At 35.0% G+C, this 23,358-nt stretch overlaps 2 protein-coding genes across 2 annotated transcripts in view; both read right to left on the bottom strand.

The window, feature by feature from the left end:
• Window positions 1-4,544: 4,544 nt before the first annotated feature.
• Window positions 4,545-8,611, bottom strand: LOC113542345 (hemicentin-1). Its single transcript, XM_026939814.3, has 6 exons — window positions 8,486-8,611; window positions 7,871-7,894; window positions 7,285-7,533; window positions 6,846-7,124; window positions 6,443-6,709; window positions 4,545-5,235 (listed from the first exon to the last, which is right to left on the bottom strand). Exons 1-6 carry the CDS (start codon window positions 8,526-8,528, stop codon window positions 5,132-5,134), a joined length of 966 nt encoding a protein of 321 aa, XP_026795615.1. The 5' UTR covers window positions 8,529-8,611; the 3' UTR covers window positions 4,545-5,131.
• A 1,228-nt stretch (window positions 8,612-9,839) lies between these two features.
• LOC113542344 (hemicentin-1) overlaps window positions 9,840-23,358 on the bottom strand; it is a 97,355-nt gene continuing 83,836 nt past the window's right edge. The window contains exons 10-17 of the mRNA XM_053227605.1: window positions 22,859-23,137; window positions 22,462-22,728; window positions 20,431-20,685; window positions 18,833-18,962; window positions 18,361-18,398; window positions 17,582-17,604; window positions 14,085-14,189; window positions 9,840-11,717 (exon numbers count right to left, since the gene is read on the bottom strand). Coding sequence (XP_053083580.1) covers window positions 11,661-11,717; window positions 14,085-14,189; window positions 17,582-17,604; window positions 18,361-18,398; window positions 18,833-18,962; window positions 20,431-20,685; window positions 22,462-22,728; window positions 22,859-23,137 — 1,154 coding nt within the window. The 3' untranslated portion in view covers window positions 9,840-11,660. The remainder of the gene's footprint in view (window positions 11,718-14,084; window positions 14,190-17,581; window positions 17,605-18,360; window positions 18,399-18,832; window positions 18,963-20,430; window positions 20,686-22,461; window positions 22,729-22,858; window positions 23,138-23,358) is intronic.

Here is a 23,358-nt window from a genome sequence, read left to right on the forward strand (position 1 = left end):
GACACCTGTTCATATAAGGATTTCTTATGTCATATCAATCACATGTACTTGCGGAGAAGATTGGCATATTGAAATCAGAGATGGCAGACTGAATTGACAGTTTCAATCCAATGACAGTTTCAAACCTATCAAGCTGACTACAAACCATTTCAAACTTCAGCAAAAGAAAAATTAAATAATTACTAATAGAAACATGCACTTTTCATTGGTAATGTGTTTGATGGTACAGAACAGCAGTTTAAACCTTCAGAAAAGTAAAACAAATGCAATGAGATATGTGGACATTCTTTAAAAGAAACAGGTATGATAACCACTGCTATGCAGTGAAAGATGTCCTGAAAAAATGTAAATATTTAATAACACTATGTAGATGTGGCTACATACTGTCCTATATTTTATACACTTGGTTTTCTAATCAACATTCAAGATATGATAAAATGTGGAGACAAGCTTAAGCCACTCGCATGGTTTGGTTTATTAATAATAATAATAATAATAATAAAAAATCAGCCAACCTGCTGAACCTGAAGGGTATGGTATTTTATACATGAGATTGTATGATTGCTGTTGATCAGATTCTGAATCTCTATGAATGTGTATACATACTTTATAAGCTGGTGGTCTAACAGCTAAGGATCGTGTGCTCTCACTGCCATGGCCTGGGTTCGATTCCTGGGCAGGGAACCAACCCACCCACTGAGAGTGTACTGAGAGTGTACTCTCAGTGTTCTCTCAGTGCAGGTCCCAAGCCCGGATAGAATGGGAGGGTTGCGTCAGGAGGGGCATCCGGCGTAAAACCTGTGCCAAATCAAACATGCGGACCAATGATCTGCTGTGGTGACCCCTAATGGGAGCAGCCGAAAGAACAACAACATACATACATTATAAGAGCCATAATGTCCATTATAACAAACTACTCACAACTGTACTTTCTTTACATATGATTTCAAATTGAATGTTTAAGTCAAGTTTAACTTTACTATCCATTAAGGACATTTTTGTTTTTGGTGCAAATATACATACAATACAATGACAAACACAAAACAATAACTAGTAACCAAATTACAATGTAAAAATAACCTTTCCCCATTCCCATCAAACAGCTCCCCAGCCACCTTCATGGCTACAGGGCAAATTGGAACAGATTAATTAACAGCATTTATTTTCTGGCCTGATAAGTGAAAGTCAAAGCGTATGTTACTAAGCTCTTGCAGTAGAAGTGCCAGATAGAAATAACATGACATGTGACATGTAATTCATGTGACATCATATAAGGCAGTGTGGTCAGCATCAAACAGCAAGTTAACCCAAAAATCTTGAGGTAGGAAAAAATGACATAGGCTTTAAGGTTATAAAATGATCATGATTAATATATCACACATATTTATTATGCATATATACAGTACATAAGATGTACCACTGGTTTGGGTTGCTTTAAAATATAATAAGTGGAGAAAGGAAAAATTAAGGGATATAATGGACGCATTAAACAATCTCCAACTAGTTAATTAATGCACTGATGGATTTTACATGCATAAAATTGTGTTTTTATGAAACATCTTTATAAGTAGGAGAATAAAGTAGACTTGGAAATATAGAATATTACTTAGTGGTGGGATTTTTAAACTGTGAGTTTGACTTTTTCATCTCTTTTCTTCTGTTCTTATTGAATTTTAGAAAAGATTGGTTACGAATTTGAAAAATATTGAAGATTTTTCCTATTATTGTTGCTATTGTTGTCAGACATTTTACTCAGACCACTGTGATTCATACAATATTAGTTTTTTAAATCAAATCCTGTTACTGAAATTTGATTTATGCTACTGCATGCTGTTGAAATTTAAGTATGCTATAAAAATAATGTTTTAAATGTGACACTGAGGATGATAGTCCCAATTACCAAACATGACATTCATGATATTCAAAATGATATTCAGTCAGACAAGATACTAAGACATGCTTCTTTAGAATATAATATATACATTTTTCCTTCACATATAGATAGTCAACACATATAGATATCATGCATTGGGGGATTTGTTGTAATGGCAAGAAAGCTTAGACAAGATGGAAATTCAAAAACTGTCCTAATATATCAGAAGTCACTCTATATACTATTTATAGCAGCAGAAACAAAAGACAGATTAAAGCTAGTTTGTTTACATTTTGCAGCATCTTCTCACTCATTATATTTCTGATGTAAAATTAGGGTGAAATCATTAATCATACAGTAGATCCTATTTAGGATAAGTTCATTGTAGAGCTTAATGAATGACGTCTGCCCAATACCTGTAATCTTGCTTGCCACCCTAACTAATCACTGATGTTTGTTCTCGTCTTTGGCATGCAAGTGCTCAAACACATAAATCAACCCAAAGGTCAAAACACTTCGTAGTATAGATCATAAAAAATTTGGAGGACACTGCTATCTATCTTTAGCTGTCAAAAAAAACCTTACATTTTACATTCTCATACTCTGTCAAGGTTAAGCAAGATTCATTTTGTTGTCCTTAAAAAAAGTTTTCTGTATATTTCTGTATATATATATATATATATATATATATATATATATATATATATATATATAAAATGTATTATACACAATGTGTGTGTGTGTGTGTGTATGTGTGTGTGTGTGTGTACATATATATATTAAATAATACTGCACAGTTAAATAATTTGGACATATTGAGGCAAAAAATGGACTCTTCCACATTAGAATAATTACTAGAAATCTTATGATAATAGCATGTTTCACAATAAGTGCATTTGCTTAGGTGTATTAATAAGATGTTAATGAGAGATGCAGTTTAGACTTTTGAAATCCACACAAGCTCCAATCGCACAGTTCACCATAACTATATCAATTATTTAATTACAGTTTATGATTTAACTTTACAAGTAGGTAAAAATAAATATATTTAGGCTAGTAACTGCAATCATTTTCCAGACACAGGATGTCATTCAAGACACTCAGATGTCTGGTGGATATCAAACGCTTCCTAACTTCATTAACATCACTGACATCTTGCCTTTACTGAGGTAATAAACTAGTAAACCTTTCTACTCCAATAGAAACTGGGACATTGTCACACACTTGCACACTAAAGCTGCTCTCCAATAATTCTCTATTAATGCTAAATGTAACCTCAAGGTCTATTACAGGAAACCTCTACCATATTTACAGTTTCCTCTGTTCATGAAATGTGGTCTATTACATATGTAAAGCAGTCCTGTGTAACAACATGATGTTTTTTATTAGACACTGCTGAGCGGAGACAGTACTGCAGTTTGTCTTTGTTATATGCTGAACTGACGTCACAGAAATATTAAAATGATATAACTGAAACAGGGCCACATTGCAGTAAAGCTGTCAATTATTAACCTGTATTATCAGTTTACGTATGTGCATTTGTTCCTAAGCAGCAGGTTACAACTGTGTATCTCTGACAGAGGATCAAATGGGCTTGTTGACTAAAGGGCACCCAGACAAAGACAATCCTATCATGCACTGCAAGAGCAAACATTGTCACAGCCTGTTCTGTGAAAAGAAAAAAAAATCTGTATGACGTGATCAGCGCACCTTAATATATATATATATATATATATATATATATATATATATATATATATATATATATATATATATATATATATATAAATTATGTACAAATATATAGAATATTTCTATATCTCTTACTTACATTTAGATTGTTACTGTTAAGGCTTTGTTAAGATAAAGTCTGTATTGATTTTTTTTTTTTTAAATTTCATGATTTAAAACCATCACAGAGTCTGTTGGAAAACCAAGTTCTACTGAGTGCACCTGAACATGTCAGGCATGTATAAGAGTTTGTTTCTCTGGGTGTGTTCTCTTCTCCTGTGTTATGTGCTGAAGTGATTGATGGCCCTTTTGTTTAAAGGGTATGGTTTTTTCTTGTCCTATCTGATTGTACTGTTGCTTTGTGCAAGTGTGTGTGTATTAGAACATGTGTATGTATATTTAGTTGTGGCTCTCTCTGTACTTCCTACAACTACTTCTCACTTGATTCTGGTCCCTTTGGTGGAAATGTATAGCCTCTGTAGCACTCGTATCACTGTCAGCATTTTAACAGCTTTGTGCTTGGATTTGATCCTGCTTTATTTGTAAATCGCTTTGGATTAAAACCATCTTCCTTCCTGGCTCACTGTACAGGAATGATTATTTATGGACACACCAATATAAATAGTTTCTTATGCTTAAAAGGGGTGTAACACTTATGTGCATTTACAGGATGTCTAGCACTATGTTTAGATGTATGGAGTTTGTTCAACAAAATGTGGCAGTTTCTCTGCACAACTATTTTTCTATTTTGACTGAAGATGGGGAAAATTTTCAATCAGCATGGAGTGATTTCATTAATAGCAGACATACAGTGAAGTAACCAGTCCAAAAAGATTGGTTAGGTCACAAGCAGGTTTATGTTCAAATGTCATGATAATGTCACCTGTATAATGCAGACTTGTACATAAGCACTGCTGCTGTGATTATAAAGATGGTCCAGTTCTCATCCCAGGAATTTTATTCGCAATATACTCCTTTCAACATCCTTTCAAGCCATATAATACTGTTTGACTTTATAGTATACAGTTTTAGAAGAATAATGATTTATAATCCCACTTTCCGTTGTCTCCCAGGAGATGATTGGTTCCATTTTAAGCTTGGTTCCGCTCAAGGTTTCTTCCTCATGTCGTCTTAGGGAGTATTTTTTCCCCCACTGTCACATCTGGCTTGCTTAGTAGAGGTATAACTCTACATCTACAGATTTCTGTGACAATATCTATTGTTAAAGCACTATGTTAAAGCACTATGCAAATACAATTGAAATGAACTGAAAAAAGGTTTCTGTAAACGTATAGGCTACTTGCAGTTTAGGAGTATGAGCATTCTATGACATTTAGGCTGAATCACAAAATAAATGTTACCTGTTTATGTTTAAATATACTGTACATGTCAGTACAAATTAAGATAAAAGAGACGTGTTAAGACTTTGGTGAACTAAATTCAGAGAACTCTACCCAGAGGAAGTCAAATAGTGGAGAAGTAGCAATGTTTGGACTGTGTATAGAGCTTATTGTTCTGTGGTGATCCTCAGACACAAGCAGAAACCAGCATCAGCAGAGTTGCACTGCTCACCACGGCTACACTGGGTTTGGCTGATACAGCATTACTGGGCTTGGGGTGTGGCCGCGCCTCTGCAAAGTGCAAATCACACTGTTTACCAATCACAAAATAAAAGGCCAGCCTTTCTTTATACATAATAAAATAAATTAAATCTTAATGAACCTAACATATAATGAATGACAAGCTTGGTAAGGGGATTTTAATATACACGCACAATCCACTTTATTAGGAACATCTGTACACCTGCACATTCATGCAGTTATCTAATCAGCCAATCATGTTGCAGCAGCGCAATGCAAAAAATCATTCAGATACAGGTCAGGGTGTATCTCATCAACAAGGTGTTTCAGCCTGCAGACCCTCCGCTCACAGGATGTTTTTTGTTTTTTGCACCATTCCGTGTAAACTGTAGAGACTGTTGTGTGTGAAAATTTTTATGAATTTTATATTTATTATTTTTATGAAATACTCAAACCAGCCCATCTGGTACCAACAATCATGCCACAGTCAAAGTCACAGAGATCAGACTTTTTCTTTATTCTGATGTTTGATCTGAACATTAACTGAAGCTCTTGACTTGTATCTGCATGATTTTCTGCATTATGCTGCTGCTATATGATTGAAGTGAAGTGACTTGTGGCCAAGTATGGTGACCCATACTCGGAATTTGTGCTCTGCATTTAACCCATCCAAGTGCACACACACAGTAGTGAAAACACACACACCGTGAACACACACCCGGAGCAGCCTTTTTTTTTGCTGCGGCGCCCGGGGAGCAGTTGGGGGTTCTGTGCCTTGCTCAAGGGTCTCACCTCAGTCGTGGTATTGAGGGTGGGAGAGAGCGCTGGTCATTCACTCCCCCACCTACAATCCCTGCCGGACCCGAGACTTGAACCCACGACCTTCAGGTTCACCTTCGGGTTACAAGTCCGAGTCTCTAACCATTAGGCCACGTGCGCATGTGCAGGTATTCCTAATAAAGTGTATGGTGAGTGTATATACAATACTTTCATACAGTTTTAAGCTGTTCTTCATCTCCCCACAAGATGGCAGTGTATTTCATTAATGATCTTTTTTTTAATGAGCTCTAACCATCACAGGTTTTTAAAACCACTAATACCTCTGACTGGGGTAGTGGTGTACACAGAGAGTATACAGTGCATACCATTAAAAAAAACAACAGATCAGTTATAATGCAACTCTCCGACTGTAAAGTGTGGCTCAATATGCCTGCTCTTAACCACCAGGTGGCCCCAGTGTTCTGTTGCTTGTACTCACCTACAACAGTCACAGTTTTGGAGACCTGCCCAATATTGCCTGCTCCCGGGTTCAGAGTGATACAAGTGAAGACCTGTGTCTGTCCGATGTCAGAGGGGGTCCAGAGAATCCTTGGTCCCTCAGCAATAAATCTTCCTCTTGGAAAGCCTGCATGCAAGGCCCACTGCACAGTGCAATCCATCCCACACTGTGCGTCACAGGTGTACACGCTTTGCATGCCTACTTCAGCTTGGTTTGGCCCAGTTAGACTCATGACAACATATCCAACTGCAGGGGTCAGGTAAGTTCATCTGATTATCTGATTTATCTGATATCTTATCTGATAGAACATTATGGAGCACTATACCATTTATGAGAACAATAAGGAAATTTTTGACATATAAGATAAATAAGGCTTACTTACGATAAATCCAGTACGCCTTACTTATTACACTGACACTTCCATTAAGGACCTTGCACTGATATCGGCCACTATCTGACTCTTCCAGAAGGCTAAAAGACAGAGTTACATTGTCTGGGGATAGGCTCATCCTGGAGTCTAATGTAAGAGGTACACCATCCTTAATCCAGGTTATAGTGACTGGTAGGGAGGCCCCATCACATGTTAAACGAAATGACCGCCCCACTTTAGGCTGCTGGTTAAGTACTGATTGATCAGTTGATGGCTTCACAGAAATGGGATCTGAAAGAGTTCAAAGGACAATCACTACTTTAATGATGTCACTTGTGTATGAATTGTGTAGGTCAAGTGTTATTTAGCTGAACTGAATTAAAGCTGAATTAAAGTTTAATGAAAGTATTCAGAGAAACTCTGAATGCTCTGGGCTGCAGGATGATCATACTTATCACTGTGACTGATGTGATCTTGCTGACAAAGTACTTATGGTCTTCATCTGTCACTGTGCATGTTAGTGAGATGAACTTGTCTACGCCATTTTCAGTAAGGGTAAATTTGCTTCCAGGAAATGATTGGCCTTTCAAGTTCCAGGTATAATAACAGGTACGACTGCAGACTGCAGAACACTCATAGAGGGCACTCACTCCAGCTATCACCTCATTGGGACCTGAGAGCTTTACCCACTGTGGCTTACCTAGGAAAAGAAAAAAAAAAGATCTTGGAACTCAGAACCTAATAAACAAAGAATATACACTCAGCTCCACCTTTGCTTCTTTCTGAAACATGTCTCTTAATGCTAAAAGTAACAACCTGAGTGGATTTATCATTGTCTCATTTGTAAATTTTTATACAGTTTATTTTTTTATTATTTTATTTTAGAAAACAGAAAGATTTTATATTTTATTTTACAGAACAGAAAGATAACCATAAGACATGCAGGCAGACAGATACGTAGGTAGGCAGACAGGTAGGCAGACAGACACACAAGTAAGTAGACAGACAGAACAGAAGCCAGAGATACATCAACTCACTTGCAGTAACCACCTGCGCAAGCCCTAAAATAAAATACAATAAAAAAAAAAAACAGAATTAATAACTGAACAAGATATACTTACAAGAACAACAACAATAACGCATGTAAATGTATAAATTAGTGAGAGAAATTGCTTAAAATATACACATGGTTACAGTGTACTTGGCAAACCATTACAGAAGTCCTTTTTTAAAAGATGTCAAGTTGTAAGATGTAAGCAAAGACACCAACTGAGAATATAAAATATATTCTGATACAATAACTGTGAAGCTCCACAAATAAGTGGAGCTACTAGATTACACCAGCCCAGTCACTTGGACTTCTAACTACTAGTAGGCATGGGAAATGTGGCACAGTATTCCATCATTATATTTGAAGATATTTTCACTATATACAATATGTACAGTATAATGATATCAAAATAAGTTCAATCATGCATTTATTTATTTACAAAATATGATTTTAATACAGTCAAATAAAAAAATTTAATCATCAATTTAAATGGCATAGCCCTTACTACTGAACATTTCAATACCTTCACAGAAAAAAACCCCCACCATATATTAATTGTAATATAAAAGCAACTATAAGGCATGGGATAGAGTAAGCTTACCTGTAATTGTCAGCAACAGATTTATATACATATCCAGCTGCATCTTTAGGTCTTTTCTCTTTCTTTGAATCTCAAAATGCAAGTTAGTATATCTTCAGGATTATGAGTACACAAAATGACAGGAAGTTAGTATATTCCCAGATTGCATAATACAGTAGATTCTGACATAATAGCACCTTGGGCCTTCTTAGTTTTTTTATTTATATATTTGGAAATATCTGAGATTAATACTTAGTAATATAATAATGGCCACACAAGCACATTCTGGAAATCTGAACTAAATTCATCAAGCATCACACAGCTGAAACCTTCACCACACTTTATTCAATCCTTTGCAGAAGTCCCATCTATCTATCTAATTCCAGAGTTACTGCTTATATTATAGTGTCTGCCTTGTAAATACAAAGTATTGTAACATTGGCTGAAGTTTTAAATGATACCTTTATAATAAAAGGTTAGTGTAGATTCACATTTTAACTAAGAACATGGAGAGATTTTAAAGTGTAATGCTCTGTTCTTTTAGCCAGTGTAGCTGGTGAGCTGCAAAAACTACTTTCTCCACAGAGACAAGGAATTACACAACCAACACTTAAGCAACAGGTCCTTGCAAGTTAAAACAGTACACAGTGTTTTTTTTGTAAATGCTTTATGTTGCAATGATGTTGTAAATCTCATTGCAAGTATGGAACTTCTCTAACAGCTTGTAGATTACAGCTAATAGATGTGACATCCCCCCAGTCCATTTGTCCATTTGATCACTCAAAAAATAAACTATATTGCTAACACTTTACAATACAAGTCATAGGTAACTATACAGGAACTAAGCAGGAAGAAACGAGCTGAAAACATTAACCATGAGCCAAAAATACACCCTGGATTGGATACCAGTCCATTGCAGGGCGCCATGCAAACACACATTCATTCACTCCTAGGGGCAATTTAGAATCACCAATCTACCTACCAGCATGTTTTTGGAATAATTTAGGAAGAATAAGTTTGCTTCTGTTGAAAAAAATTCTGAAAAAATAATATGTCAGAATAAGTACTTAAATATTTTTTTAAAATAAGTGTAAGTTTGAATTCATATTAAATATTTTCAAAAATGTATGACTGTCAGATGCTTCACCAATTATGAATGACACAAAAATGACTGTTACATTCTTGAACTTAAAATTATCTTTATTGATTGTTTAGTCACAGTTATTTTAGGAAAAATAAACAAATGTCTAAATACATAATAAAAAAAATTTTAATTCAATCTAGAGGTCATAGATGAAAAGATAGCAAAGTGTAATCTTAATCCCTAATTAGAGATCTGGGAGTATGTGTCTATACATATATATAAATTTATATATATATATATATATATATATATATATATATATATAAAATGAGCTTCTGTGGAGTTCAAACAAATTTTGAAGGAAAGCTGTGACCCTAAACTTCATACAGAGAGATTCATACAAACAAATTGTGTGAATTTTCAACCACCCATTATTAAAATTTAAATAAAACCATTATATACAGACATTTTGGATAAAACTATAGTAGCCTAGATGAAACACAAAAATAGGTTAACAAACGTATTAGCACTTTTTATGTCAAATGTCTAAATACATAATAAAAAAATTTAAATTCAATCTAGAGGTCATAGATGAAAAGATAGCAAAGTGTAATCTTAGTTTTCACCTTGTAGCCTAGATGAAACACAAAAATAGGTTAACAAACGTATTAGCACTTTTTATTACAGTACAGAATGTTTAAGAATTGTATCCGATATTAATGATTTTATATTTTTTATGTTGGTAACCACTGCACTTCTTTTATGTGAACATCCAGTAAATTTCTAAGTTTTATTACTTCCTCATTTCAGTTCCCAGCGTAACAGAGTCATGAGGTCCAAAGGTTCAAAACTCAGTCAGGGTCTGTCTCTAAGAGATTCTAGGACTGCTAAACAGCAAGCATGTTTTAAGGCATTCTTTTAAAATGCCCTTTGCCATAATACCAGTCATATTTAACAGATATATTTCTAATCAAAGGTTGCCCTTTCATTCCATGTATTACAATTAATTTATTACAGCCTGGAGAATTTGATTTCAGAGTTCTCAACAAAAAGTCAATAGAATGTATATTATTTAGACTGCATCTAATATATTTGCACTAATAATATTACATTTGTACTGTATATATTAATCCATTTTTCTTTTATACCTTTTTCAATGTAATGTACAATACACTCCCGGGCAACAAAAATGGGCTAATATTAATAAAATATTGCAAATATCACAATGTCAAAAATATTAAGATTTTTAATGGTCTTAACAACAAATCATTGAGTCAGAAAATTAGCGAGAATTAAACAAACGCACTCCTGAGAGCTCCTCTGCCACCATTTGCTCGTTTACTTCTGCTGCAGTGAACTGTTTGTTTTGGGGAAAAACTAGAAACAGGGAAATTCACTTATATAGTCTTCTTGTAGGCAAAGGTAAAATCATGATAATGATTAAAATGTTTGATGTAAAATTCAAACTAACACATGTCTGGGTGTACAAAGTTTTCCAAAAATATCTTCTGGGATGTTTTTCTTAAACTATTAGTCATTTTTTGGTTATCTGCCACACCTGATGCAGCCCATCAAGGGCCATAAGGCTTAAACATTTAAAGAAATCAAAGGGAAAAGCTTCCATACTAAGTTCCTTTATCTATTTGTTTAATGCCTGCTAATTTCCTGACCAATGATTTGTTGTTCTTAAAGGCGTAATATTTTGCCATTTTGGGCTTGGCCCATTTTTTTTTGCCCGGGAGTATATATAACATTGCTTGATGGGGAACTGTACACTGAATCTTGTTGTACGTTGTTGTAATTTGTATTCATAAGTGCTATAGTACATTTTCACACATTCATATCTAATATTAAGAGCAAGAAATTTTAAGGACTAAATTCAGACAACACTGGTTGCACTGAAATAGCCAATGATACCTATTCCTATTCAAGCACAATCTGCAGAAAAACATTCAGTTACTTCAAGATCTTGGACTCATGATTTTCTCTTCCACAGCAATGGCAGGTTGATCAAATCCACAAATGTCTCTTGCAGGATTGCTCAATTGTGCATTTAGCAGGCGTTTGGCAGGCTTGCTCAGTGTGGTCCACATCTAATGCTGTTGCATCATTCTACAAATTCCTCACGTCAGAATAAATGGTTTGTGTCGCAGGATTAGATGTTGCTGTCTGGAAAAGATGAAGTGTCAGTTATGCTGCAAGGTGCAGTCCCACTAATCTTCTCACAAACCATTTGTTTGTTCCTAAATTTAGTTTATAAAAACTATCTTTCCCAGCATATACCATCTTTACTTTCATCATTGTGATCCTTTAAAGGTCATACCTAATAGTTTAGTGATCTAGCTGAGGACAACATGCTTTTGGGTTTTCCCGGTGCTGAAGGTAAAAGTGCATGTACTTCTGTTTTTGAAATGTTCATGTATAACTGGATTTAGTGAACTATTAAACAGTTAGAAGCCCTTCAGTTAATAATTAAACTACAATGTTTAACTGTAGTTAATTGTAGAAACATACTCTCTGCTGAAAAATCCTGCTTGTTTTACCCAGCTACCAGCTGCCATTGCTGCCAGTTGGTAATTTATTTACCAGCTTCATCATTACTTGTCTATGTTAATCAAATTTCAGATTTTCAAACTGCCTTACTATTATGTTATTTCCTTAATAATTCAGTAATTCAGAACATTTCCTTTGTACCAGCATGTGCAAAGATGTCTACCAGTTTGTTTGGCAGCTGAAGTTACTTTACTACTTTGTTATTGCTCATCTTTTGGCTGTTCCAGTTAGGGGTTGCCACAGCAGATCATTGGTCTGCATATTTCATTTGGCACAGTTTTTATGCAGAATGCTCCTCCCCAATTCTGGGCTTGGGACCGGCACTGAGGCTGCACTGTTGCACGCAACCCCAGCGGCTAGGGGTAGTTCCCTGGCAGGGAATCGAACCCAGGCTGCAGTGAGAGTGCTGTGGCCTAACCACTAATCCTCCAGGGACCCAGTTACTTTACTACTTTAATTAAAAAAAAAAAAAAAAAAAAGTAACAATTAAAACAACAAACAACAATACAACTGCAATTTTCCTTGTGATCAATAGATCAAGATACATCACATTTCTATCTATCTATCTATCTATCTATCTATCTATCTATCTATCTATCTAAAATATCCATAAGTTTTGGTTTAATGTGCCATCAGTGACCTCTACCCACTTTTGTGTGGTTAGACAGTGGATGTTTAAGTCTTATTCTGTAGAGGCAGTGCTTTGCTATCTGTTGGCTTCATTCAGGCCAATTCCATTTCAGAATTTTTACAATTTTATTTTTTGATTCACACTAGCTGCATAAAACAACTCATTGCACACGAGTGGAAAATACTTACACAACTGTACTTCATTACTATATGTGCGTATCATTTTGGGGTATTTATGGTTTACTTAAGTATTACTGAAATTGTGTATTTGTACACTTACTTAATTACAAGAAAAAAAAAATTTCTCCTTAGATTTTTATTTAGGCTTTCATAGTTCTTTTTCAAATTTCTCTTCTTTTCTCATTCAGCCAGTGACTGTATGTTATACAGTATATCAGTGGAATGGGCTCGGTTTAGCCCATTTGTCACCAGTCATGAGCTTCTCATGCTATACATTATTAGCACTATGTCTACCTGTTTGCATCTGAATATGGATAAGCCACCAGACTGCAGTGTGGAAGTTGAGGATGAGTGCCTCTGGCCCTACCTTAATCAAATGTTTCAGTATGCTGGATTAAGCAAAGCCAATTGATGTTACCTAATTTGCTAACATTAATGAGCTATATTTAATTAAATTAGCCTGTTTTCTTGGCTAATGCCAGATTAGATTAGCACTGATTCCAGTAGGTAGCATAATTGGCTAGTCAATCAAATTCTACCTAATGGTAAATACTGCAAACTTTAACAGCAAAATGACTTAAAAACACTTTAAAACTTTAACGCTTTATAACAAAAATCATCTTCTAACAATTTTAACAACTTCTACAACAACTTTTACAAAAAGTAAAAGTTACTTTTCACATGAAAACCTGACATTAGCGTAATTTCATCAGTTAATTTTCAATACTTGTGTACATTTAAAAGTAGCAACTTTTTACTTTTACTTTTAATTGAGCAAGATTTTTGACACATTATCTATACTTTCACTTAAGTATAACTTCTCAGTACTTTGTTCACCCCTACTTGCGTGTCATGCTCTTCTGAAGAACGTCATGTAGCTGCACGTGTGCGCATGTGTATGTGACGCATAAACTCTATAAAAACCCGTATAACCCTGTTGTGCATACTGTGAACTTAACTACCTCCACTTTTATTTCAGTTATGTTGTGAAAGTAATCTACTGTGGCTAGGCATTGGTAAATCAGACTAGAGGAAGATTATGAAAAAAAGGAAACCAGAAATGCAGATACTGTGTACCACTCTAGTTGAAGCACTCAAAGTCCCTGTTTTAGCTGTTATAAGTGTGATGAAAACTGTTTTGGGCCTTTAATCAAATGAAATAGAGCTGCTTACCTTATTATGCGACACATAAGAATTTGCATGAGCCATTGATACGGCTGGTATTCCTTGCTGCCTTTGATTAGACTGAAGATGGCTGACATCCGCATAGTGTAACTCCTATAACAAAGAGAGGACTGTGTAAACTGTGTAAAACAACTAGTGGTACCAAATACATTCATTAAGCTATGCTATCAGTCAGCATTTTGGTTAACTCACTTTGTGGATGTTACAGCATAAACTAGTGCATGACATCTCATTTATGTATTTGCACTAGTGTAATCCAATGCCATTATCTATATCTGTATGTTTAGTGCTGAAAATATTCATATCTGTTTTCATATTTTAGTATCAGCAAAAAAAAAACAAAAAAAAAACAGGATTGCTGGAAAAAGAAGTCATTTTTCATTAAAAATTATAACGACAAATAGCAAATTGCAGAGCATAACTTTCTTCGATTCTTCAAACAAATGTCCTGTGGAAGTTACTGACAAGCTTTCTATCTTCTATCTAATGCATCAGAATAAGCAAGCTAAAAGAAACTGTAGGATTGTATGAACTGAATTGTATTGCTAATGCATGACCAAAGTCATAATTTTAAACTCGGTTTTAAGGTGTAGCTAAATCAAATTGTGGAAAGTGAATCTATAAAGCTTGGTTAATTTTTAAAAAGTTATAATTAATGGACATGATAACATTAACTATTGATCATAGAGTTGCTTTACATATGCACCATTTTTCCTCACACAATTTTAATCCTTGAATCTTATAATAAAACCAGATCAGCAGTGAGTATTTTCACTGACTTCAGTGACATGTTACATGTAGGTCACTAATGGCTAGTCCTTTGTCTTGCAGAATTTATGAGTGTAACCGTATTAAAATCTCTGTCAGCATGGTTTTAAATTTCTAAAAATTCTTTGGGAGAATTAAGATCTGTCACTTAGCATTTACTAAAAGTAGAAATACACGGTATATCCTTAACTACAATTAAATTACAGTTTACTAAAACTGCAGTATTCTTCCTGATCAGAACTATGTGGGCCAGCGTGATAATGACTAGCAGTGCCATCGTCCCAGTAACATACGCAACCCAGTGATCATGGTGGAAATAGCTTATAAATGAAAAAATTAAATCTGCAACATTTTTTACACAAATCATGATTCAAAATATTGCAGGCTGTTATTTTTAGATACAGACATGGACAAATTTGTTGGTACCCTTCCACGAAAAAAGAAGAACCCACAATTTTCTCTGAAATAACTTGAAACTGACTAAAGTAATTGGCATCCATCATTGTTTATTCCATACTTAATAAAAATCAGACTTTGCTTTTGATATTTGATTCAACAGAATATTTTAAACGCTAAAACAAATGAAAATGGCATGGACAAAAATGATGGGACCCTTAACCTAATATTTTGTTGCACAACCTTTAGAGTATCTGTAGCTCTCAATGAGAATTCTGCACCTGTCAACAGGTAGTTTGTGCCACTCTTCCTGAGCAAACTGCTCCAGCTGTCTCAGGTTTGAAGTGTACCTTCTCCAGACTGCATGTTTCAGCTCCACAGATTCCATAGATGTTTGATAGGATTCAGATCAGGGCTCATAGAAGGCCACTTCAGAATAGTCCAATGATTTGTTCTTAGCCATTCTTGGATGCTTTTAGCTTTAGTTTTGGGTCTTTATCATGTTGGATGACCTCTGACTGAGACAGAGCTTTCTGACACTGGGTAGTACGTTTCACTCCAGAATGCCTTGATAGTCTTGAGATTTCATTGGTCCTGCACAGATTCAAGGCACCCCGTGCCAGACGCAGCAAAGTAGCCCCATAACATAACTGAGCCTCCTCCATGTTTCATAGTAGGTATGGTGTTCTTTTCTTTGAAAGCTTCATTTTTCATCTGTGAACATAGAGCTGATGTGACTTGCCAAAAAGCTCCAGATTTGTCTCATCTGTCCAAAGGACTTTCTCCCAGAAGCATTGTGGCTTGTCAAAATAAAATTCCAGTCTGGCATTTTTACGTAGTGTCCTCATGGGTCTTCTTCCACTGAGCCCATTGTCGCTCAAAAAGTGATAGATGGTTCGATCAGACACTGATGTACCTTGACCTTGGAGTTCAGCTTGTATCTCTTTGGAAGTTTATCTTGTCTACCTTTTGCACTATCCTTCTGTTCAATCTGGGGATGATTTCCCTCCTGCGACCACATCCAGGGAGGTTGGCGACAGTCCCATGGACCGTAAACTTCTTAATAATATTTGCAACTGTAGTCACAGGAACATCAAGCTGCTTGGAGATGGTCTTATAGCCTATACCTTTAACATGCTTGTCTATAATTTTCTTTCTGATCTCTTCAGACAACAGTCTCCTTTGCTTTCTCTGGCCCATGATCAATGTGGTACACACGATGATACCAAACAGTAGAGTGACTACTCTTCTCCATTTAAATAGGCTGAATGATTGATTACAAGATTGAAGGCATGTGTGATACTAATTAAAGAAAACAGTTAGCTTGAACTATGACTATAATCTGAATATTTCTGTTCTTTTCTAGGGGTACCAACAAATTTGTCCAGGCCATTTTAGAATATCTTTGTAGAATAAGCAATAATTTATCTCTTTTCACACTTTCTTTGCTTTACTCTATGACATACCAAGGCACGCAGGTATACATGATACAATTGGTTTTAATTTCATCACTTTTCAGGAGGAATGAAGCATTGTTTCAATGTGCTATAAGGGTACCAACAAATTTGCCCACATCTGTATTTCTAATGACATGGCACTTGCAGCAAGCAGAATAGATAATGCAATAACATTGTATTTTGTGCATGCTTGATTACTGCTGTGGCCTTTTCAATTATCTTAAAAAATGTACTACTCGCAGTTCCTTAGCTCAATTGGCAGTATGATGCTATGGCAAACATTTTTGGATTTTTTTTTTAACTCTCATTTTTTTTGCTCTCATTTTTACGGTAATGTGGCACTGGAAAATAAACATCACTCTATAAATGTAGATTTATGTATAAAAAGATTTAGATTGCTGTGGTTCAGGGATAAGGTAAATGAAAAGCACATAAAGGTGTTACATTTTCGTTACGGAGCTATGGCAGTGCATCGGAGCACTGAAGGCTCTGTATGAGTTTCTGCTCATGAAAATGCAGTGTGTGTCTGGAGAAACGTTCCTTAGCTCATTTCCTTTTATTATTTACTAGAAAAGATCACTGTGTCCATAGCTACCAGAGTGTGAATTGAAATTGCCCTGCCGATGTGGTGTATGAGATCAAAGTCCTCAGTGGCTTACAGTAAAAGATATCTATCTGCAGTACCTGGAAGACTCTTTGTCACTTTAATTACTTCTGTATTATAAACTCTATCAAAAGGCATTTGACGGTAAAGTAATAAAGACAAAGCAATTGTCAGCTGCATGCTCTGAGTAAACTCTCGTCATATATCTATGTTGCACAGTATATGGACCATAAGACTGGAGATTTAAGAAAGTGACTCACATGCTGTCCTTCATTTCGTGTTGCTGTGGAAAAAAAAGCATTACTATTATTTGTTTGACACAATAAATTATATGTACTACATAAAAAATATGTACCCTGTATAACTCTGATATTAGTTTATTCTGCTGATCTAGTCAATATTATATGAAAACCATCAGTGTATTCTGCGATCATGTACATGTCAGTTCATTCAGAACATATAGTACGGTGCAAAAGTCTTAGACACTCTTTTTTTTTTTTTTGCATAAACTTTGTTATAGATTTTTATTTTATGACTTCTACATTATTGATTCAGTACAAAAAACTTTTTAGATTTCCAAACATTAGTTTTCCAGCACAAAATTAAATGTTACAGAAAAATGTTTGTATGTCAGTAAAGAAAGCAGCAGATTACATAAACGATACTTTTCAGACAAAAAAACATAATGAAGGCTGCTGGGTTTTGCTGCAAAAATAAGAAGCGAGACAGTCAAAGTCTCCAGAAGAACTGTAGCTGCTTCTGCAAGATGCTCAGTAACACTTACAGCTCATTTCCTTATAAAACTGCACACATTGTACCTGACACTACTATTTTTTTTTTAAAGCGAAGCATCGTCAAACAAAATATTGACTTTGTTTCATTTATTACTGTTTACTGCTTTTTATAGTATTTTTTTAATGTAGAAACATTTAGTTTCATTATTTTTGAAGGCATCTTTGCTCTACAGAATTTCTCTGCATGTACCTAAGACTTTTGCACAGTACTGTATATATAAATCACTGAAGTTCTTTACACGTACCTCCATTCTTCTTATTTCCTCTGGAGGTTGTTTCTGGTCTGCAAGTTAATAATAATAATAATAATAATAATAATAATAATAATATTAAATTAATTTTACCTCAATCTTTACCTGAAATTTGGTTATAGATATAATTGAAACTAAAACCTGACTGTGTAAATAATTAACTGTAATTAGTTTGTAAATAATTAACCATTGTCTGAACAACTGGCAGAACACGTGTGACATTTTTTGAAATGATTATATGATGATTTCCCACTATACAGGGCTGCTGGTAATATCTGTATAAAATCAAACGCCCCAAGAACTGATTCATTTACACATTTAGACAGCTCAGGTTAATAAAGAATACTGTTATATCTGGCCCTAAGCTGAAGTTATTTCTGGCCCAAATTTGACCCAGAGCCATTTCAGAAGTGGTGAAAAAGAAGATTACAAAGAAAATTACAAAGTTATGGTCTAATGTACTTACATTTTTTTGCCTTTCACAAAGTAGAAAACCAAACCAGCAACTCCAGCAATAGCTAATAAAACTCCAATAACAATCCCAGCTATAGCTCCTGCAGACAGTGAATTTCCACCTCCACCTGCAGTCCCTTTTTCTGTGAGAAGTCAAAGAAATCATGCTATCAGAGCCATTTTGTTTTCATCCATTACAGAACAGACTTTGGGAAATAAACTTAAATACACAAAAATATCACAACCCCAGTAAAGCAGAATTTCTTGTAATAATTTGCTTTTATTGAGAGGAAAAATGATCAATCATTAATACATCATTAGTGTGAAACACCTACATTTTTAGAATCAGCTATTGACTAAAGACCCTCCTTCAAGAACAGAGGAAGTGTACTGAATACATACTGTATACCAGCAGGGTGCAAAATACTTGAGTGATTGTACTTGTTTACTACACTTAAAGTATTATTTTGTTAATTAATTATTAATAAGTAATTATTTACTTGAGGTTTCCTGAAAATGAATACCTGTACTCTTACTTAATGACATTTACAAAAATTTTAAGAATTTTTTTATCCCTTCCAGTTTTTATTTAGACCTTCAAGGTACTTCAACGTACATAAATCTTGAAGGTCTCTTCTTCTCTCATTCAGCCATTGACTGTACATTACATATCACCCCAATGTGACGAGCTTAACATCCAATCATTTCACTTTAGTTTACACTTATTTTTTTACATGAAAACATGACATTAACATAATTTCATCAGTTAAAAACCTTTTCTAATACTTGAGTACATTTAAAAGTAGCAACATTTATACTTTCACTGTATATTTTTTGGCTGGATTCCTCCACTTTTAACTGAGTAAGATTTTGACACATGATCTACACTTTCACTTAAGTATAATCTCATTCGGGATGTTACTGGATCAGCTCATAATCTCTAAACATACTACTGAAGAACAGAACAAATTTTGAGAAAGTCTAGATTAAAAGTACATCTTGACATAACATTTACATTATACAGCATTTGGCAGATGTCCTCATCCAGAGCGACTTACAGAAGTGAAAGGACATGACTTTTTTTTTTTCTACATTTATACAACTGAGCAGCTATGGGTAAAGGGCCTTGGCAGTACTGGGATTTGAACTCACAACCTTACAATCACTAAGCCAATACCTTAACCACTCACCGAAAATTAATTTAATCACAGCACACTAGATTTGATTTTAAACACATCAATTCTGCACCTCACATCACAACCCTTAAAGTAAAATACTTATCATAAATAATCTAATAAAAATTAAGAGGCAGCATGACTGGTACAGAGAACATCTTAGGGAGTCAACAGATTAAAATCCTCAATAGATTGTTAGTGTGTTTATCCCAGCTGAAGAAATATTTTTGTTAGGTAATCATGGTATACTAGATTATAGAGATCAGATAATCATAAAAAATTTGAGTAAATTATAATGATCTAGAAATTAATAAGATCAAAATTCTCCTCTTGGTCTATTTACATGTTACTCCGAAACATTTCATATCTGATGTCTGATTTATTTTAAATGGGAAAAAATATATTTTCTTATCTTTTATAGAGAGTAAAATCTCACCTTTTACTACCAAAACATGGGATCCTGAGGCTTTACGTCCGGTTACAGGATTGGAGGCTGTGCAGGTGTAATTTCCAGTGTGTGTTACGTTAGCCTGCTCCACAGTAAATACAGTTGTATTCACTTCAGTTAAAGTCCCATTAAACATCCATTTGTACCAGGCAGTTGGTGTAGATTCAGTATGGCATGACAACATCACAGTTTTTCCCACTTCCACTTCACTTGGTCCATTAATTATCACATTATCTGGTCCAACTGTAACACACAGTACAGAGTCACTGCCTGTTAAATTAAGCTAAGATGTTTCTTCAGTTTAAAACAAATCAGCACCAGGAATATATTTGTACTTACAGTTAACAATCATTCTGTATGTTGCAGTATCAGAGCTCAGGGTTGCTGAATGTACACGGGTACAACCCCTGGCAAAAATTATGGAATCACCACACTTAGAGGATGTTCACCCAGCTTTTTTACTTTATAACAAACAAGCAAATCACAGATATGACACAAAAAAGGTTTTGTTCAATAGCTTAACATGAGTGATTCCATAATTTTTTCCTCTACTTGATTTGGAAAAAGACATGCCATTAATAAAAAAAATGTCCTTGAATTTTTTTTTATGTATATTTCACAAACCAGAATGTTAAGCTATTGAACAAAACCTTTTTTGTGTCATATCTGTGATTTGTTTGTTTGCTATAAAGTAAAAAAGCTGGGTGAACATCCTCTAATTGTGGTGATTCCATAATTTTTGCCAGGGGTTGTATACACCACTGTCTGTTCTCGAATGATAACAGATCGGTGACGATCAGTCCGGTGAGGAGAACAGACAGTGGTGTATACCAGTGTGATCTTTACAGAAAAAATACTTGGAGCATCACTTACTGGATGCTGCAAGTATTTTTTCTGTAAAAAAAAAAATCAGAGAAGAAACACATAAAAAGTCAAAAACATACATTGAAGTTTGAGAAGGAACTTGAATTAGTTATAGGTCCTGAGACTGTTAAAGTTATAACAACATTAAACATAATCTGCTTATCAGATTTGCCAAATCATTTAAGAACTGACTTCCAATTTGTCACATTACAAAGTAATTTTAAGCAAACCAAATGGCATTCGATTTGGTATATCTATAACTTTTAGCTTTTGGGCTAAGAAAGCACTTTAAACATTTCACATACTGTTTTAGAAATCCCAATAACTCTTTCAGTTTTGAATTTCCCAGATATAGCGTGATTTCCTAACCACTGACTTATTTTCACACCTCTTGTATATAAATTATATTCATACCACAGTGCTGTTGAATTCTCAAATGTGATTTGTCATTAGGTCTTGATTAATTTTCTATAACGGCAGCCCTGACAATGGTGCTAGCTCTAAATCAAATCACGGGTGTACATTAATGCTCTCATCCTAAAACGTTAGCGTTTCTATAGTAACATCTCATTCACAGAGAGGTGTATGGTGGACAATAAACATAATCTACGTCTAATAATAAACAAAAGATGTTATTTGATAATGAAAAATGTCTAATTGGTGAAATCTTCTGTAAGGTGACATTTACTTAACATTTATGGCGGGAGTCTCAGGTGTTAGTCCTTTGGAGCAGTCACCAAAGGACACTCTGCTTCATGATGGAGCATGCAATTGACTATTTCCATATAACAGCATGCCCTGTTTTATTGTGTTTTATTCCTTACACAATATACACAACTTATTCAACTGCTAGTTAAATACAACAATTCTGCTCCTTTGTGAGTCCAAAATATAGTACGAATTTAAACACAATCAATCACATTCCACAATTTATCTGTCAGTTATTTAATTTTTTTCTTGAATTAAAATGTATTAGTGTGCCATTGTCCACTTTTTGTGGCCATCTTTTGTGCTTGGCTGAAGTTTGCAAAAGGCAAAAAATGATACAGCAGTGAAAAATCTGTACATTTTTGGGAGAACTTTAGCTTGATTTAGTGCCTTGCTCTTTTTTGTTACACAATAATTATTGAATGCAATAACTAAATTATAACCCACCTAGTACAGTAACGTCGATGGGTTCAGACATGGAGTATCTCAGGGTCTGTTTGTTATGGGCGATGCAGGTGTAATTGCCACTCTGACTGCTCTGAATGTTGCTCAGTCGCAGCTCTTGGCCCATTTCACCAAGCTCTGCTCCATTCACAGCCCACTGAAACTCAGCAGCAGGGCTGGACTCAGCTGAGCAGGTCAATGTGAGGGTAGACCCAGAGCTGTAGATAGGACCCACTGGAGCTGCTTCAACAGTGACATTTTCTGGACCATCTGCAATGGAACAGTCCATATTTAGTCATCTTTAGAGCCATCATGGTCTTGTGGAGACCAGGTATATCATGCATGTTTCTTGGATAAACCTCATGACTGTCAACAAGATGCATGATATGAAATAACTCACAGTAAATGGTGAGGTTCAATGGAAGACTCATTGCTTTGCTGACAATGTTAGATGCTTCACATTGGTATGGGCCTGTGTCACCTCTGATCACACTGGTGATGGTCAGACTGCTGTTGCTGTCTGTTAACTGAACTCGCTCCCCTGCTGTTACCTCAGAGCTGCCATTCAGCCAAATAAATGAAAGTGTGGAGCCAGACGCAGAGCAGACGAGACTCACAGTGCTGTTGAATTCAACCAGCTCTGTTTTACTTGGTACTATGGTAACATCGGAGGCAGGAACTGGAGATTAAAAAGTAATACAGGGCTCAGATACACACCAGTACAAATGAGAACTGAACACTAATTTATCATTAAAACATAAGTGTAATCAGTGTAACTACACTGTTAACTCTCATGGTTTTAGATAGTAATCACTGTTTCATTGTTTCAGCCAAACTGACAAAAATTGCAGAGTAAAAATTAGCTAGTAAAACTGTATAAGTTACAAGAAAATGAATAAA

This window comes from Pangasianodon hypophthalmus, chromosome 1 (genome assembly GCF_027358585.1).
Source record: "Pangasianodon hypophthalmus isolate fPanHyp1 chromosome 1, fPanHyp1.pri, whole genome shotgun sequence".
Classification (NCBI taxonomy): Eukaryota; Metazoa; Chordata; class Actinopteri; order Siluriformes; family Pangasiidae; genus Pangasianodon; species Pangasianodon hypophthalmus.